Raw genomic sequence first — 18,980 nt, forward strand, 5'->3', positions numbered from 1 at the left:
CTTATCAATTAGTTTTCCACATGCGCATCATTTTAAGCCAATTAGTTTTTCAAAAGTGCATCATTTTACCAATTCTGCTTTAAATATATGGCATTAAGATCGAGTTTCTTTTTCCGCCTTAATTTACTGACCTTAACTTTATGATAATGTTAACATGAGAAATTACTGATATCAGGAGAATAGTGAACTTTTTAATTGGACTTTTCCAGTATGGCAATATTTTGATCAGCGGGCAATGCAGTCATGATACCGGATAACGACAGCTAATTCCACAAAAATAAAAGAAACAAAAAATTAGACGATGAAAATATAACGGAAGTAACAATTACGGGACATCATTTACAAACTTTTTATACATAGCCAAGTTTATCGAAATCCCTAGCAATATTCTGTCGTTACTGGAACACACCTTCCTATGACAGCAGATTTCCAGATCGCCACGAAATATGTACATCACATATGCAGCATATAGTAAGCTGTCATTAGATAGATAATCTCGATATTTTTCTGTTTTCAACGTAAATGGAATCTCTTTGTAGTCCCAGTGCCGCAGAGAATGTACTCTTGGGAGCTGGCTTAAAAACTTTCCCTCGAAGCAATATACTGAGAACTGTCGACGGTTGATTTCGAGAACTCATTTCCACGGAAGTACAAGGTTAAAGACGTTCAAAAGACTTTGGGTAATACTGTGATGAGTTAAAAGGATGACAATGATTTTAGCGTGATTTTTTCTCCCTTGTGGATTGTGAACAGCAACCGAAAAGTATTTTGAACATTTTGAAGGCCTTACATAACTTCTTCGGCATTTTGTCTAAAGTCTTAAGCGAGTTTATCCGCCACAGAATACTGATCATTGAGTCTGTTTGTTTCTAAGATGAATACGTTTTTACCCAATTAAACTAATCAGCTTCATATCTACTTCACCAAAGGACCTGCCTAACTTGTCAGGGCCCAGGAACCCATTCCAGTCTACATAATCTTCACTTCAGATGTTACATCCAACCTGAATTGGAGCGATACATGTAGCGTTCAAGTACCTACCTACAGGTCACCTAATTTCAGCTAAGATGGTACGTTCTATCTGAGCGGAAGTCAAGAGAAAAATTGACCTAGCAAACACCAATGGAACACTCGCAGGTAATGTGCAAACTTAGCTGACAATTATTGGTTTATTACACCGTTGGTCTGTCAGCATCTCCCTTATAATATAAACACCATAAGATTAATATACAGTCACCCAGAAAAGATGTTTTCTATAGACAGATAAATATGGTCTGCATCAGGGAGCAAAGTTTCATTGCCGCCCTTGTTTCAAGTATCTGCTTTCAACTTTAGCCTCAAAATACTAATATTACTAAATACCTCTGCCTATCTCAAAGAGGTCTGCAACATTACCCTCATCATACTCACCATGATGATGACTTGAGCGTGATGCCTAGGAGCTACGAAGAGGCCATGGTAGCTTAGTTTGCCCAGTACACCAAACAAGGCTAAAGTGCCGAGGTTTCTGAAAACAATGAAAAATACATGATAGGGGACCATTTTCACAGTGACTGGATAGGTAAGACAATAACATAAGGGAATATATATGATACTGAAAATCATGACCTTATTATGATACCATTCTCTCTCTCTCTCTCTCTCTCTCTCTCTCTCTCTCTCTCTCTCTCTCTCTCTCTCTCTCTCTCTCTCTCTCTCTCTATATATATATATATATATATATATATAGTGCATTTATAAAATTATTTTCTGTTTCTGCAAGGTTTCCTTCCTTCACTCGCTCACGCTCACGCTGACAAGAAACTTTTCCACTTCCATATTTCTAGTAAATTCATTTAATTGATTCGTAAGTCAAATCAATACCTTTTCTTCAAATCTCTATACTTCACTGAGGAATTTTGTGTCAAGATTTTTCAGCAGGTTATACTTCATTATAATCAGCATGTTAAATTGAGTTTCTTATTAGCTGCTGGGCCGAGTCAATTGAACGAGTTACTAAAGCATTTTCATTAAGAGCTGACTTTGTGAGACAAAATTTTCAACCTTTGAAGCGTAAGACACACACACACACATACACACACACACACACACACACACACACACACATACATATATATATATATATATTATATATATATATATATGTGTGTGTGTATGTATATATATATATATATGAATATGTATGTATGTATGTTTGTAAGCACACACACACACACAAATATATACACTGTATGTATATATAATTTTTAAAACCGACTTGTGACATAATTTCAATAAATCTTATGTGAAATTCCTCAATAATAGGCAGACTCACTCACAAAAAGTAACATAGACAATAATATGTGTGAGAACAATAAACTGTCCTATAATATAACAATGAATATTAGTGGAGCATACAATATATTGTACTTTACTAACATTGGAAAAACACGTACTATTCTTCAGAATTGCAAAACTGGAGAAAAACGGTTTCCATTTGCAATACTCATCTGCATATTGTGCGTCTCTAAATTAAGTACGATTTGGAGTAACACTAGAAATGATTTAATCCCTTGAAAGCTTAACACAGTCAAAAGTCACCAATGACGTAAAACCTGACATACTGCGAACACCCATCATTTTACCTGAGATCAGTGAAGCTTTCTACCCTATCATTTACCTGAGATCAGTGAAGCTTTCTACCCACCATTTACCTGAGATCTGTGAAGCTTTCTACCCATCATTTACCTGAGATCAGTGAAGGTTTCTACCCATCATTTACCTGAGATCAGTGAAACTTTCTACCCATTATTTGCCTGAGATCAGTGAAGCTTTCTACCCATTCTACCCATCATTCACCTGAGGTCAGTGAAGTTTTCTATCCATCATTTACCTGAGATCAATGAAGCTTTCTACCCATCATTTACCTGAGATCAGTGAAGGTTTCTACCCATCATTTACCTGAGATCAGTGAAACTTTCTACCCATTATTTGCCTGAGATCAGTGAAGCTTTCTACCCATCATTCACCTGAGGTCAGTGAAGTTTTCTACCCATCATTTACCTGAGATCAATGAAGCTTTCTACCCATCATTTTACTTTGAGATCTGTGAAGCTTTCTACCCTCATTTTTACCTGAGATCAGTGAAGGTTTCTACCCATCATTTACCTGAGATCAGTGAAACTTTCTACCCATTATTTGCCTGAGATCAGTGAAGCTTTCTACCCATCATTCACCTGAGGTCAGTGAAGTTTTCTACCCATCATTTACCTGAGATCAATGAAGCTTTCTACCCATCATTTACCTGAGATCAGTGAAGCTTTCTACCCATCATTTACCTGAGATCAGTGAAGCTTTCTATCCATCATTTACCTGAGATCAGTGAAGCTTTCTACCCATCATTTACCTGAGATCATTTACCAATGATTTACCTGAGATCAGTGAAGCTTTCACCCATCATTTACCTGAGATCAGTGAAGCTTTCTACCCATCATTTACCTGAGATCAGTGAAGCTTTCTATCCATCATTTACCTGAGATCAGTGAAGTTTTCTACCCATCATTTACCTGAGATCAGTGAAGCTTTCTACCCATCATTTACCTGAGATCATTGAAGCTTTCTACCCATCATTTACCTGAGATCAGTGAAGCTTTCTACCAGCGGGATGGTGCCCATAGTCCAGTCACAGCAGAGAGCAGATGGCATGAGGAGAAGCCCCGCATTGACGCTCAAAAGATAATTGTAAGTCAGCTGTCGCGTTGGGGAGGGGCGACGCTAGCTGGATTGTCAAATCTGAAAAGAAACAGGGCACAAATATTTGAGTCGTCACATTACACGAAAATTCTATTCTTGATTGGGGTATTTAGTGTAAGAAGGAACCGCACTGTTGCTGACACAGGATTCTTCTGAACTGTTGCTGTGATTAATGGTGTTCTGTGGGAAATGAATTTCACAGAAACGACACGATATTTTAGTATGTTTCCAAAACGCTATTCTCGTACCGTCCCCTACAAGATATTTTTAACAATTTCCACAGATGATGCTGAACTGCTTTTAAAACTCGTCTCCTTACACATAATGTTACCTGAATTTGCACTCATACGAGTAACTGAAGAAAGACTTCTGTTTACACTATAATTACGCCTTGCAAAGAAATCTCGAATACAGGAACCTTTGGTACGTGGCTATGCAAATTTACTGTAGCTACAGTTCATTGCTGATAACTTTCATTATCCGAAATTGCATAGCCTTGGATATTAACTTCAGTTTTCTGTAGAGTTCTCCCATATTTCTGCATCTTGAAAACTTTGCTGCATGGAAAGTACTTCAATGAACAGTAAAGAAGTATAAAAGCCCTTCAAATAATGAAAAATGAATTTTAAAAAATGAACAAAATGTCCTCCATATTTCCATTTTACTGAATTTGAGGATAGCGAATGAGTTACAGGGAAGGCTAATCTAAACAAAGTGCGCTGTAACTGTTTATTCAAAGTAAAGCTTTTGTGACTCAGAAGATCTTGAGTAAACACCCAAAATTAAAAGCGATCAACAGTGGACCAAGAGGAGCTGAAGGCACAATGATACCTACTGGTTTCGCAAACTGAAAGTATACTTATACTAACTTACAGAAACAGAACTTCGGCGTAGCAAAACAGTATATCACCGACTTCTGGGAAGACAGTATTTTACATCTGGGAAGACAGTATTTTACATTATACTCTACTTTTGATTGACGATATGTCACTAGCAACGGAATGATCTATTCTAATACTTTCAGCGTCATAGAGAAAAAGGTTATTGTACATAAAGGAATTAACGTTAAATCTGCTTGAAAGCTGGGATCATTCAACTGGCTCACCTTATCTAGAAAAAATAATCAACATGCCCCATAATTCTTATTTTTTGCTCTACCACTGTTGGAGTGATGTTTCTTACGAACAACCTGAATATAGAGACTTGAATCCTGAATTGAATATACAATTTAGGTCAAAGGCCAAGCACTGGGACCTATGAGATCGTTCAGCGCTGAAACGGGGACTGACAGTAAAAGGTCTGAAAGGTGTAACAGGAGGAAAATCTCAAAGCAGTTGCACTAGGAATCGACTGTTAGGAGAGGGTGGAAAGTAAGATGGAAGAAAGAGAATATGAAAGGAGGTACAGTAAAAGGAATGAAAGGGGTTGCAGCTAGGGGCCGAAGGCACGCTGCAAGGAACCTAAAGTAATGCCTACAGTGCACCGCATGAGGGTTCAGTCGTAAAATGCACTTTCCCTTGGTTAAATAATTTTTATATTTTTTTTAAATATGCGTTAAAGCTAATTAAGAGATAAAAGTTGCACGGTGGATTATCAAGGATTGCCTTTCCATGAAGCAATTTTTTGTCCTCTGTCGTCTGCTTAACTTATTTCATATTTCAAATTCACCTCGAATGCACTCTCACGGCTGATGTGGAGATCGCAATCATATTCCAGTGGCTGACCCACAAAATTATCTATTCTGACTTTAAGGATAATAATAGTGACTTCGCTTCACTTCACATGATGGCAGAACAGAGAAGTACAAGAGCTGGATTATTACCTTCCTATTTTATCACCGTGAGACATGGATTGGGATTACAGGCAAACAAAGGGGAACACAGAAGAATGATTAACCTCCAGGGCACTGATGTACCTTTGCTTTGTTCTCAAGGTTTGTTAATCATATCACTCCATTAGCTAATACATCGCACGAGATTAAAATATGTAGGATTTTATCTTGAATGAGATCTGTCAGTTTCAGACAATCACTACCAAACCCTCCCAGTAAATTTGTAGCCTCCATTTGATTCATGTCTTGTTCTGGCTCTACTGTTTCATCAAGTTTCTAATTAATACCACTTACTTCTTGATAATCTAAGACTTTTTGGGTATGGTTTATATATGGGTTTTAATGTACTGTGAACACTTATTATATATTTTTTTACTTATTTTATGATAACTATACTGAGGTAAGCTTCTCTGCTTACTTCATATACTTTTGCACGTAGTAAATATGGCCATGAGAAAATAAATATGATGATTCAAATATGTGTGTTTTTTTATATGTAATAATGACTTCAAATATTTCATTTTCAGCTACTTCATTAACATTCATTAAATAGCCTCATAAATAAAAAAAGAGTATTATAAAATATTAGCAATCCTAATAACAAAACTTATAGCTACGACAGGTTCTGCAGAGGACGTTCCGACGGAAACAGAACTTACCTGGTAAAGACAGGGAGCTGGGCCCCCATGACATGCACCCTTGCCAGCATAAGGCCTAAGGTAGTGGCGACAAGCACGAATATTCTGGGCGCCATGTCTGCCAGCCAGGGAGGGACACAGCCTTTGCCAGACACCACACCTTCACCGAACTGCACAAGCTCCCAGCCCCGCACCTGGAGAAAAATACGAATAAGTTGAGCCTGGGACCTATGGGGTCATTCAGCGCTGAATCGGAAATCGGCAGTAAAAGGTTTTTGAGAGGTGTAACAGGAGGAAAACCTCAAAGCAGTTGCACTATGGAATCAACTGTTAGGAGAGGGTGGAAAGTAAGATGGAAGAAAGATAATATGCAAGGAGGTACAGTAAAAGGGACGAAAGGGGTTGCAGCTGCAAAGAACCTTTAGTAATGCCTGCAGTGCACCGCATGAGGTGCACTGACGGCAGTACCCCCCTACGGGGATATATTAAAGTTAGCCATAATTGTGCTTCTGGCAACGATATAGGATAGGCCACCAACGGGCCGTGGTTAAAGTTTCATGGGCCGCGGCTCATACAACATTATACTGAGACCACTGAAAGACAGATCTGTTTTCGGTGGCCTTGATTATATGATGTACAGAAAACTCAACTTCGCCGAAAAAACTTCGGCGCAATTGTTATTTATTATTATGTTCATACTGATTTTAATGACAACATTTTTTTCATAAGAGCACAAAGAGATTTTCAAAATATATGTTTTTGCAATATTTTTTTAGGTTTATTTGTATACCATTCAAAAGAGGTAAATGAATTTTTGAAGAGGGAAGAATTGTGAATATGGAAAATACTCAAGAATTCTGAATCCTCTAATGTAACCTTCAAATAAAACATTATAATTAACTCCTACAGCCTTGCAAATGGCAAAAACATGAAACACAATAAAAACCTCTATTTTACAAACTGCAATATTTTCTATTTAAGTTGAAATATCACGCTATAATTGAACACCAGTATTAAAAAACATGAACAGAATGTTAAAAATCAAAAACGTAATTTGGAATCATTTATGAGAAAAAAATACATTCTCGTATAAAATAAGCAACTTTTACTGAATTGAAGGTCCTTTTTGGACAATCAAAAATGAGCAACAAAAAAAAAAATCATTAAAAAACAAAGTATCTTCTCTCTTTCCCTCATATCTTAGTGTGAGAGGCTTCTCGGAACATTGATACAAAATCAAGAAAAGCATCCAAGAAACAGAATAGTTTCTCAGTTTCAAAGAATAATTTAAATAATTCACTCAGAAATAGGAGGTGTCAAAAAAAAATTTTTCTCTTTTCGGTAGATGAATAAACTAAAAGAAGAATATTTGGAAAACCAAATTCCCCAAAAGGTAGAGAGCATTCCATTTTAGATATTTGCGTATAAAGTTTCTAAGGCATGGTATGACAAAAACCAAATTTAAAAGAAAGAAAAGAAAATGAGAGACCAGAACGTTCAGTGCGTGGTGTTTTTTGGTGACTTAAGATCTCTAAGTAGATAAATAATGGATAATATGAGATTTAACACTTATTTTAGCAATAATTATTCTATAGTTTCTGAAGAGGGTATTGATCAATAAGCCACATAAGACTTTATATATTATATATATATATATATATATATATATATATATATACACACACATATATATATATTATATATATATATATATATATATATATATATATATATATATATATATATAATATATATATATATATATATATATATATATATATATATATATATATATATATATATATATATAATATATGCATTCATACATATATATATATATATATATATATATATATATATATATATATATATATATATATATATATATATATATATATATATATATATATATATATATAAGATTAAGAACTCAGATTAAAAAAAAAACGTGTTTATGATGATTGGAACACTACATAAATCTATGCAAAAAGAAAAAAATCTCGAAGCAAGATTCTCGGATGAATCACCACAACTAAAGCTGCCAATGACATTGTTCTAAGCGAGAGGTCTGAACTAGCAGACTGCTTAAAGGATATGTCTTGACTGGAAAAGCTTGCTTATTTGCAAAGCAGCTTGAAACAACTAAACTGAATTCAGACATGCATAGCCAGAATTAGACCAAGGTAAAAACTCAAAAATTTTCTGCAACAATCAATTTGGTTGTTAGAAAAGGTAAAGTGGCTAAGAGAAGATCTGCGGCCTTTCCAGAACCGAGTCTGTCCTGAAGAACTCATCACAAATATTCCTTGTTAACTTCAATATATTTTTAAAGATCGTCAGAAATTGTTTTTAGAAAGATGTGCATTGCTATTTTTAATTAAATACTGACCAAAAAATGCTTTGCTGCGCCAAGAACGTTTTCACTGTGAACATCGACAAAGTCAGAGAAAGAATTGCTTGGTTTCCAGAAGAAATTTTACACCTGTTAAAAATCAAGTAACAAAGCAAAGCTTTCAAACCCTCTTTTATGGAAATTTCTGGGGTCAACTCAAGGATAAACAGAGGAGAATGAAAAGCTCATTACTTTTCCTACAGTACATCTTTGTGATCTGAAAGTTTAATTGGTTGACACTGTGCTCTGCTCTCAATAAAGTGTGAATAATATTGCAACTCATGAATTTGAATATTTGAAAAGTTACGGCAATACTTTAAACCATAAAATATCTCCTTATACGGAGATGATAGTTTAAATGTTATATGCTATAATATTTTGTTCTGCTATTCTGGGATACTGTTCTGTTTTCTGCACATAAGCAGCCTTTGATGAGTTTTACCTTTAAAAATAAAGGTAAAACTAAGTAAGCTTTGATTTATAACATAGCCAGCTTTGTTTTTTCTTTTCCGATAAGTTGCATGAAATCGTCGTTTCCTCTGTTTAAAGAATATTATATTTATAATAAAAACAAAACCAAACTTCTCGATTTTATTTAACATGAAACATCCATTACTGTAGTTAGTTCCTGTTCACATCGAACAGCAAGTTATATCAGTTCTGCAGTGCATATGCACTTGCATTCTGCAGCGAGATATCACACTGTCACACAGCCTAGCTCCGAATAGTCCTCCTCGGCAGCGCCAGTAACAGCAGAGTTGTTTATAAATTTACGAAAAAGTGTGTTTTACGACTTCAAGTCATCATGCAACATTAACTTTTGTATGTGTGCATGTTTCAAGGGCCTACAAAATCAAGCCAAAGACTGAAAATGTGGAGGGATTTTTCATGACATTAAAATTGCCATAACAGAAAATAAGACTTGATCATCTAAACCGCTTCAAACATTAGGATGCCTGTCTATTGGGCCTCTTTTTGAAAACAAAAAACAAAACAAACAAAAGAAAAATAAAGGTCCTACCCAAAGGGACTGGGGAGAGGAAAGGGGATTGGGAAAGAGATGGAACATGGCAGCAACACCCATCCAATCCATTTCCAGAATTTGCATAATCTGGGCTAATGATAGCAGGAGAGTGAAGCTGGGAGAATACTCTTCCGTTATCTTGGCTGCGAGGGAAGGCAAAGGCTGGGGGTGACATCGAACACTACTCCTCCTCGCCCGCCATCCAATTGCCCAGTCTCCGAAACACTTATTCTGAAGGTCTCTCTCTCTCTCTCTCTCTCTCTCTCTCTCTCTCTCTCTCTCTCTCTAGTGCTTCGAACGCTGCGTCACAGCGACGAGCACAAACTACTCTGTCAATTTTCTGAGATATTCTGACTTGACAATTCACTCGCTAACATTAACTTAGGCCGTTTTCTTTAACATAAACCGTTTTCTTTATTCCGCGTATTTAAATTTTCTCAGCCAGTTGAACACTTAAATACTTTAGACTAAGTTCGACATCCACTGCACCAATGAGTTTCCATCTTGTTTTACAGACACTTTTCCGTCAGTTTGAATAATTTTTTTTTTTTTTTTTTTACACACTTTTGTAGCTCTTTTCAAACGGTTTTGATACCAGTACTCTCTCGCCTTGTCTTACAAGAGTCGTCCTTTCCGAACAATATCTCATTGTTTCATATTTTAACGTTAATGTTCGTATAGTTCATCATTTATTTTCCAGAATAAAATGTGAATTATTAGTTATTTTAATTGGTTTTCACTGATAAAATCTTCAAGTATCACCAAATGACCACTTATCCAAGATAGATTTAACGAAAACATAATGAAAACCTCTCAAATAAGCTATTCATTTCAATGTAATTTGAACAACAGGCCTATTTTACCAGTCATAATATATTACATCTTTAGATATTTGTGTATATATAAATATGTATTTTATATATATATATATATATATATATATATATATATATATATATATATATATATATATATAAATATATATTTATTTATTATATATATTTGTTAGTATTTGTGTATATATATGTACACATAAATACACATACATATACATACTGCATAGGAATTCGATGCTTCTGTTTTCTATAGCTCCCCTTTGTTATATTTACACAGTTTGCAACATGGAAACAGATGTTCGTAGTTTCTCTTCCAGCTCCGCCAATTCGCTTTGCCAACACTTGCCGTGAATAACATCTATTTTCCCTTTCTCACGTTTGCTTTGTACTCGGTTTATTTTGCATTATACAGTTCACTTCCTGCTTTCACAGGGAGGCCAGTATTAATTCCTTTTGACGATCTTTTATTTGATCAACTTTTTGAATGCCGATGCACTCTGGCGGGCTCTGTTTCAATTGTTGCTTTCTTTGCTTGTTCAGCGTGAGTGAGAGCTATGATACCCCCACCGTTCGCCACTGTCCCTTTCGGTTGGAAGGCCTTTTGGAAGGCCTTTAGGAAAGGCTTTTGGAAGGCCTTTTTGAAAGCCCTTTGGAAGGCCTTTTGGAAAGCCCTTTGGAAGGCCTTTTGGAAAGCCCTTTGGAAGGCCTTTTGGAAAGCCATTTGGAAGGCATTTTGGAAAGCCATTTGGAAGGCCTTTTGGAAGGCCACTTGAAAGGCCTTTAGGAAAGCCCTTTGGAAGGCCTTTTGGAAAGCCTTTTGGAAGGCCTCTTGGAAGGCCTTTAGGAAAGCCTTTAGGAAGACCTTTTGGAAAGCCTTTTGGAAGGCCTTTAGGAAAGTCTTTTGGAAGGCCTTTTGGAAAGCCTTTTTGGAAGGCCTTTTGGAAGGACTTTTGGAGGGCCTTTTGGAAGGCCTTTTGGAAAGCCTTTTGGAGGGTCTTTTGGAAACTTTAGGAAAGCCTTTTGGAAGGCCTTTTGGAAAGCCTTTTTGGAAAGCCTTCAGGAAAGCCTTTTGGAGCGCCTTTAGGAAAGCCTTTTGGAAGACCTCCGTGTCTGCTATCGTTACCTCCCTGGAAATTTGCTGCTGTTCAACTTTGACAATTATGACGGCACTTTAGGCTTCCCATGGCTTTATGACATTTCATTATGCTAACCGATTATGCTAACCGAAGTATGATGACGGATTTTTTTTTTTTTTGTTTCTTCTTCAACTTTCTTAAGAACATTTGAACTAATAAATAGTACTGACGGGTAATTGTGAGAAATTCTGAATGTCTCCCATAGGGAAATTTTACAAATACTGAACCTTTTAATCTTCATTGTTTATTACTGCTTGTATTTAATCATTTACTAGTATTATTGAAATATTTAATCATTTACTAGTAATACTGAAATATTTAATCATTTCCTTGTAATATTGAAATATCTTGTTAATGGCACCCGTATTTACACAAAACGTCTTGAATGCGGTCTTAATATTTTTTTTATACTTAATTTACGGTTGCAGGTAATTCTAAGATTTTTTTTTATATATTATTGTTAATTATAAATGTAAAATATTACGACAAAGTAATCTGTATCAATCTGTGGCGCATCCATCGTTGGACAATAATATTTACACAATATATATATATATATATATATATATATATATATATATATATATATATATATATATATATATATATATATATATATATATATATATATACACACACACACACACACGCTATACAGCTATGAGATCCACCTCCCAATTCCTTCCCTCCTAAATAGCTCTTCCTATTCCCTGCCTCACATTATTATAAAAATTTATCCTTATCAATCCCTGCCACTCCCTTTCACTCTCCCCAACTCTTCTCCCGATTATGGTTTATACTCTACCGTCTTAATCGCAAACGCCTCTTATTTCCGCACCCATTCCACCCTTCTCTTTATCATTTACACGAATATGAGAGAGAGAGAGAGAGAGAGAGAGAGAGAGAGAGAGAGAGAGAGAGAGAGAGAGAGAGAGAGAGAGATGGGTTTCTTGCTCATTCCCTCTGGCGATAATACTGGGACGAAATCTTGATACAAATTTCTCAACTGTCCCTCTTCCTCCTTCCATTTATGCTTTACTGGACATCGTATTCTCTTGTGCTTTTACTACTCTGCTTTATCGAAAGCACTTCCGTTCAACATCCCCGGTGCATTTTGTCTCTGGCACTAGCAAATGGCACTTGTTTTGCAGAGTGCCATTATCCGTGTTTTGCAGATGTGGCCGGACATTACACTGCTCATTATTGGATGCGTTTTATACCTTTAACAGCAGGATTTTGGATGCCGACGCTTACAAGTTAAACTTCTAAGGATCAGGAACTTACACGGAGGCTTTTTGCGCCCTTCGGTAAATATCAGGCGACTGAGGTAGCAGAAGATAACAGCTGCGACCGAGAACTTCACGAAGAATTTAGCTACCATTTTCGACCAAACGAGGTCCTAGTTGTGCCTGGGTTTCGTTTTCCAGAACAGAAGGGGTTCAGAGGGGTTCTCAAGCTACTTTAGAGGTCGATATCTAAGTAATTTTATATTTTTTTCTTTCTCAACAACTGTACTGTATATGTACATTTAGCTTTCGTTGTTGACCCCTTTCTCTATGTTACTCAGCTTTGTCAGGTTCCCTCTTTCGTTTTCGTCTGAGCACTCTATTCGTTTATAACCTCACTGGTAATTTACTGGCTCTTCTAGTTTGCTTTTAATAGTAATTATTCAAGGGCATATCCCATTTTAATCGTCCCTATTAACTTACACAGAGTAATCTGTATAACCACTTAACGCTGGAGCCCACGCCATTAATGGACATTTCCCAAAATGCATGACTAGTTTGCTGTGGGGATGCACTTATTACAAGGTTTCTCATTAACTTTTCACAGCTAAAATGATTTAACACGTATGCTCAAACGCTGCTTACCCTTCCTGGGAACGGTTGTATAAACGGGATGATCTACTGCTCTTAAGTCTATCATTTTTTTTTTCAGTCGTTAAAATAAATCTAATCCTTCGGGCCAGTCCTAGGAGAGCTGTCAATCAGCTCAGTGGTCTGGTTAAACCAAGGTATACTCAACTTGACTCATTTAACAGCTATGCATCAACTAGGGTTGTGCACACGCTGATACCTTCCACTCCTGACATCAGTATAAGACCCAAACCCTATCCTCCTATTCTTCCTGACTGTGCTAGCGAATTTTAATATCCAGAAATCAGGAAGGCAATCTGCCTTGTGACCGTGTTAGTAAAGTCATCTGTTGAAACAGCAAATTATGGTCTTCAATTGGTCTACTTTAGTTTCTTTTGAATTTGCTGATAAGAAAATTTGATGCAAAGTAGAGGACTGGAGCAGATGAGTGAAGATGATCCAAGTGTAGATAATATTGATATGTTACTAAATTTATGTAATGATATTAGTATACTTATGTAATGATATTACTAAATTTATGTAATGATATTACTAAATTTTCATCAAAATCATATTGATTTACATAAAATAAGAGGTAAAAATTATGAAAACATTATTTATAAATAAGGAGAATGTTATATTTTTGTAAAAAAAAAAAAAAGACAAAATCAAACTGCACTATCTGAATAAAACAATCACACAGACAGTGAATTATAACAATTCTTAAAACTGACCAAATTGAAGAAAAGAACACTGTAATATTCCTTAGTTGATTATGACCCTACCATGGGGCTTTTAACTGGAAATCAGGGCCCCACCATCGCCTGGCGGATCGATTCCATGGCTACAGACAAAGGGCTCTCAGACTTGTTCCTTTCGTCAAGGAGCACCCAATATTATTATTTCATCCGAATAATGTTAAACACAAATATGATCGTTCCACCTACTAGTTCCGGTATATAATCATTTAAACCTCATCCCTAATGCCATACAACTAGCCTTAATGCTTACATTTCTCAATTATTTACAGGTTAATTTACGAGTGGACGGAAATATATCCCACTGTTCTCCTGCTTAATCCGTAAACTCGCAATTATAATTCTTGAAAGCTGATTAATATACACACAAACAAACACACACATACATACATATTCACAAATATTAAGTCATAAATACCGTTAAATAATGAAATCACTGTATCTCGGGAATTACTGACACCCAAAAGGGATTCCAACTGTTGCCTGGTTTAGAAACAGCGATAAACAGAGGCTTCTACCATTTTGTTGCCAGAGCCGCTGTCAGTGGTTCCACAGTCAATGGCTGTTTCTAAACCTGCCGGCGGCGACGAAGGACTTGGCAGTTACGACACCCGTTGGGTGTCAGTTATTCAAGAGATATAGAATTGGATATTAAACGATATCTGAAGCTCAATTATTGGAGAATATATAGAATGTCCAGGTGTGTATGACAAAAAATCATTTACAAAATATATATATAACTATATATATATACTTATATATATATGCATATGTATGTATATATACACATACATATATTTATATATATTTACACACATACATATATTCATATATTATATATAATATATATATATATATATATATATATATATATATATATATATATATATATATATGTATAATATATACTGTATATATATATATATACATAATGTGTGGGTGTAAAAGAAAGAGAAACATTGAGTACTGGGAATGTTCCGATTAAAAATAAAAGCCCTAAAATAAAATTGCTCCCTCTTACAGTGTTAATTTCTCAGGATGAGATACCACTCTTCAGTCCGCATAACCCGTCCCATGGACTGAAGCCATGTTTCATTCTCTACCCAACATTTTCCATTGTGTTCGAGGTTCTTCTGTTCGCACGGGTTAGCCGTCACTTGTTCGTCGAAGGCTTCGTCGAGACTTTCCAACCCCTCTCTCTCTCTCTCTCTCTCTCATATATATACCTTCTGAATCTCCTTCTGCTGTAACCTTTTCGAAGGGCTAATGGCACTCCGCTGTTCGGTAAATGTGGAACCTACTTAAGATTACTTCCTCCCTTGCAGGGAAATAATCCGCCTTCTTCTGTCACTAACATGAATCTTCTCTTTGTTCTCGCAGTGAAATCTCTCTCTCTCTCTCTCTCTCTCTCTCTCTCTCTCTCTCTCTCTCTCTCTCTCTCTCTCTCTCTCTGTGTGTCTTTGTGCGTTCAGACAAAGGTGTACAAAAGGTAAAAAGCCATGCCTTATTTTGCACAGGGTTACCGCAGCGCAAATCTCCTTCCTGTCTGCGTACTTCTACCAACGTTTTTCGTCGCTCACATTTTACTCCTGGCTTTTAATGAAATCAGTTTCCCACCTGTCACTCCATTCCCTTATTTTCTCTGCTCTCTTCCTCTCCTTTCCTTCATTGGTTCATTTAACACGAAAACAGTAAGCTCTGGCTTTTACTTTCCTCTGTAGTGGTGTTCGTCTCAAAGACGAAGGAACACACTTGAAAGTGATACAAATGAAGAATGGATACTTGGAGAGAAGGGACCCCAATAACTTCATCTAATTATTACCGTTGGCACGGAAACCTTTCATTAAATATTATATTAAATATTTCACAGTTCTATTAGGCTACGTTACTTGTTTCAAGAACAGTCCTAATAAAGAAGGCTACACAAAAAGCAACGGCATTCATTTGTTGCAAAAATTCGAATACGAACATATTCGAATTTCTGTTGCTTTAGGGTGCTAAGCAAGACCAGAAAAAACAGAAACTTTTTTCTGTTTAGTCATCTTGCTTTATATGATGACAGTCTAACCTCAGCCAAACTATTGATGGTGACTGGTTACGTTTCACAGGTAAGACAGAATTAGCCATGACGGTAAACTTCGAATATGGAACCATAAAAACAGATTTTATATAATATAATAAGCTATTTTACTCTCAGTTGATTCTTACTGAATACCTACGATGACGGATAAATATATAATGATGATGACAGTGGCATCTACGTTAACACTAAATAAATTGAATGACTCATTCCTTAAATTTCTTATTTCCAAAAACAGTCTCTGACATGGGCGTCGATTTCAAAGCTGTGAAGAGGAAAATACCCTCGCGACACCTTTCACATTAAACAATCACCCATCCTCAGAGGAACCTACAGGGGCACTGAGATTATTGTATTGCTCGTTTTATTCTTACTATAAAGATCGTTTTGTAGGGAAAGGATTTGGCACTATTTTGCAATTTCCAAAACAAGTGTAAAATGTTACTGGCGGATATGCGTTACGCGGGGGTTGAGTAGAGTCAGTTGTTCTCGCGCGGTGCACTGTAGGTATTACTTAAGGTACTTTGCAGCGTTCCTTCGGCCCCTAGCTGGAACCCTTTTCATTTCTTTTACTGTACCTCCATGCGTATTCTATCTCTCGTCTTACTTTCCACCCTCTCTAACAACTGATTCACAGCGCAACTGCGAGGCTTTCCTTTCCGTTACACCTCAGTAACCTTTTACTCTCAATTTTCCTTTCAGCGCTGAATGATCTTATAGGTCCCAGCGCTTGACCTTCGGCCTGAATTGTATATTCTGTTCTCTAAAGTTTACTTATTCTCGATTACCAGCTTCGAAAGCAGAAAGCAAAACGGCCTGGAAATTGTGAAAGTCTAATGGTTCCAGAAACGGCAATTCGGTGAGACATTTCTCCTGACACATAATGTCACGCGCAACAGTAATAATGTATTTTATCGACGGTACTCATCTGTTAAAAACACAAGCTCTACTTAAATGACACTCTCTCTCTCTCTCTCTCTCTCTCTCTCTCTAGTAATGCTCTATTCCACTACTTCCCTTTTAATACGTAACTGCGTGTCGTGCCGTAAGTCGTTTAATAACTCCACAAGGCCAAACCAATGTGTTGCACTGTAATGAAAGTATTTCGACATGAACATTCAGACTTTAATTCGCGCCACTTCGGATTACTCTAATCTCCCGAGTGCGCCAAGACAGCTTTCCTGAATCACTTACGGCAAGGTTGAAGGTATTACCCAATGCCAAGCGAATGCTTTGGGGACAGACAGAAAGCGAACGTACCTGCACCGTCACGTTCTTCCGCTGACTGTTCTCGTCCGTGTTATCATTTCCAAAACAGATACGATCCGATCTGTTTGGAATTAAGGCATAACAACCTGGTACCTGTTCCGTTCTACCTATCCGCCGATTTGCATTTCTTGTCACAGCAAAATACCCAAATGGAATCTGGAGGATATGTTTTTTCTATGGGAAAGATTATGATTTTTAAAATCATAATCTCTCCTAGAACATCCCTAGGCTTCTAAGCCCGGTACAAAGAGTCTCCTTTCAAATGTGAGAATGAAAACTGGCAAACAGAACAAAAGGACCGGACGAACAGCTAAAGCGAGTCCGGGGCCGAATTAAGGACTCTGCAAAGAACCGTTAGTCCTTCCTACTGTGCGCCGCAAAGGGCACACAGTAGCTAAAACGGAGGTGAAACGGAAGAAACAGCAAACGCAAGCAATTACGAAAGTCTTGATTAAATAAACATTCGAGCGCGTGAAGTCGCCTGGTCAAGTTGGGAGAATGGAAGAGAATAGTCTCTCCAACAGGATGAGCGGTTCGGAACCTTTGGAAGAGAGACTCGGCGGAAATTTTCAAGCGATCTCAATTTTGCAATGTGACAAACTCTTTGAAGTGATAGGAAACCAGAGAGTACACGTCTAATGTTAAAGGTGAATGGTGCATACACTGCCCACCAGCATATAAGTCTTGTGTTCCCGTTGCTGTAAATCTGTGAAGCGGTCTTCCCGCGAGTAATACGGATAATTGATGCTCGCTGCTTGAGGCCACCTTAATTCAACAAGCGCCCGCGACTTGATATGCCATTATTCTTAGCCGTTATTTATCCACTTTCTTTCGTTTGCATGCCATAATTTTCTCTCGGCGCTACACTACACTTCTCTTAGTTCTCTTTTCTCTTTTGACATAGGGATATCTTATTCTGTAGAAACTTTCATGTCAAAGTCCTTTTCAATTTTTCTCTCAACAGAAAGTGTGCAAATGAATAAGGCATAAGGGTCAGTGCCAACACAAAGCAATAGCACAAACAAACATACACAGTATATATATATAATTTCAACCTCAAGCCATTCCCCTAATTATAAGCGGTTCCCGAGAAAAGACAAATAAAATCATCTCAGTCACATACAAACTTTTACTACTCAATCCCCAAGAGCCTCCACACTGCCTCTCTCAATCCTACCACATGCTTTTTCTATATCCTTAAATGGCGTATACAGACTGTCCTTCACATTCGAAATTCTCACATATCCTTTATAACAACGTCTTGGTCCTCACGCCGTTTCTTTGTCTTAAATCCCTATCAGTCCTTCCGTCATCCGCCTTACTTTTTCATTCAAAATCCTAGAAATAAATCCTCTTGGTATGTTAAGTACTGCTCTGTCCCTACGACCATTAAGGTCATGACCAGTTACGTCTATTTAGACAGTTTCC

At 36.8% G+C, this 18,980-nt stretch overlaps 1 protein-coding gene across 1 annotated transcript in view; it reads right to left on the bottom strand.

Annotated features, from left to right (window-relative positions):
* LOC136839651 (protein O-mannosyl-transferase Tmtc3-like) overlaps positions 1 to 18,980 on the bottom strand; it is a 421,244-nt gene that overhangs the window by 54,984 nt on the left and 347,280 nt on the right. Inside the window, 4 exon segments of the mRNA XM_067105972.1 lie at positions 1,411 to 1,507; positions 3,614 to 3,743; positions 3,746 to 3,771; positions 6,223 to 6,395. Of these exon segments, the coding sequence (XP_066962073.1) occupies positions 1,411 to 1,507; positions 3,614 to 3,743; positions 3,746 to 3,771; positions 6,223 to 6,395 (426 nt within the window).

Source organism: Macrobrachium rosenbergii, chromosome 6 (genome assembly GCF_040412425.1).
Source record: "Macrobrachium rosenbergii isolate ZJJX-2024 chromosome 6, ASM4041242v1, whole genome shotgun sequence".
In the NCBI taxonomy this organism is placed as follows: domain Eukaryota; kingdom Metazoa; phylum Arthropoda; class Malacostraca; order Decapoda; family Palaemonidae; genus Macrobrachium; species Macrobrachium rosenbergii.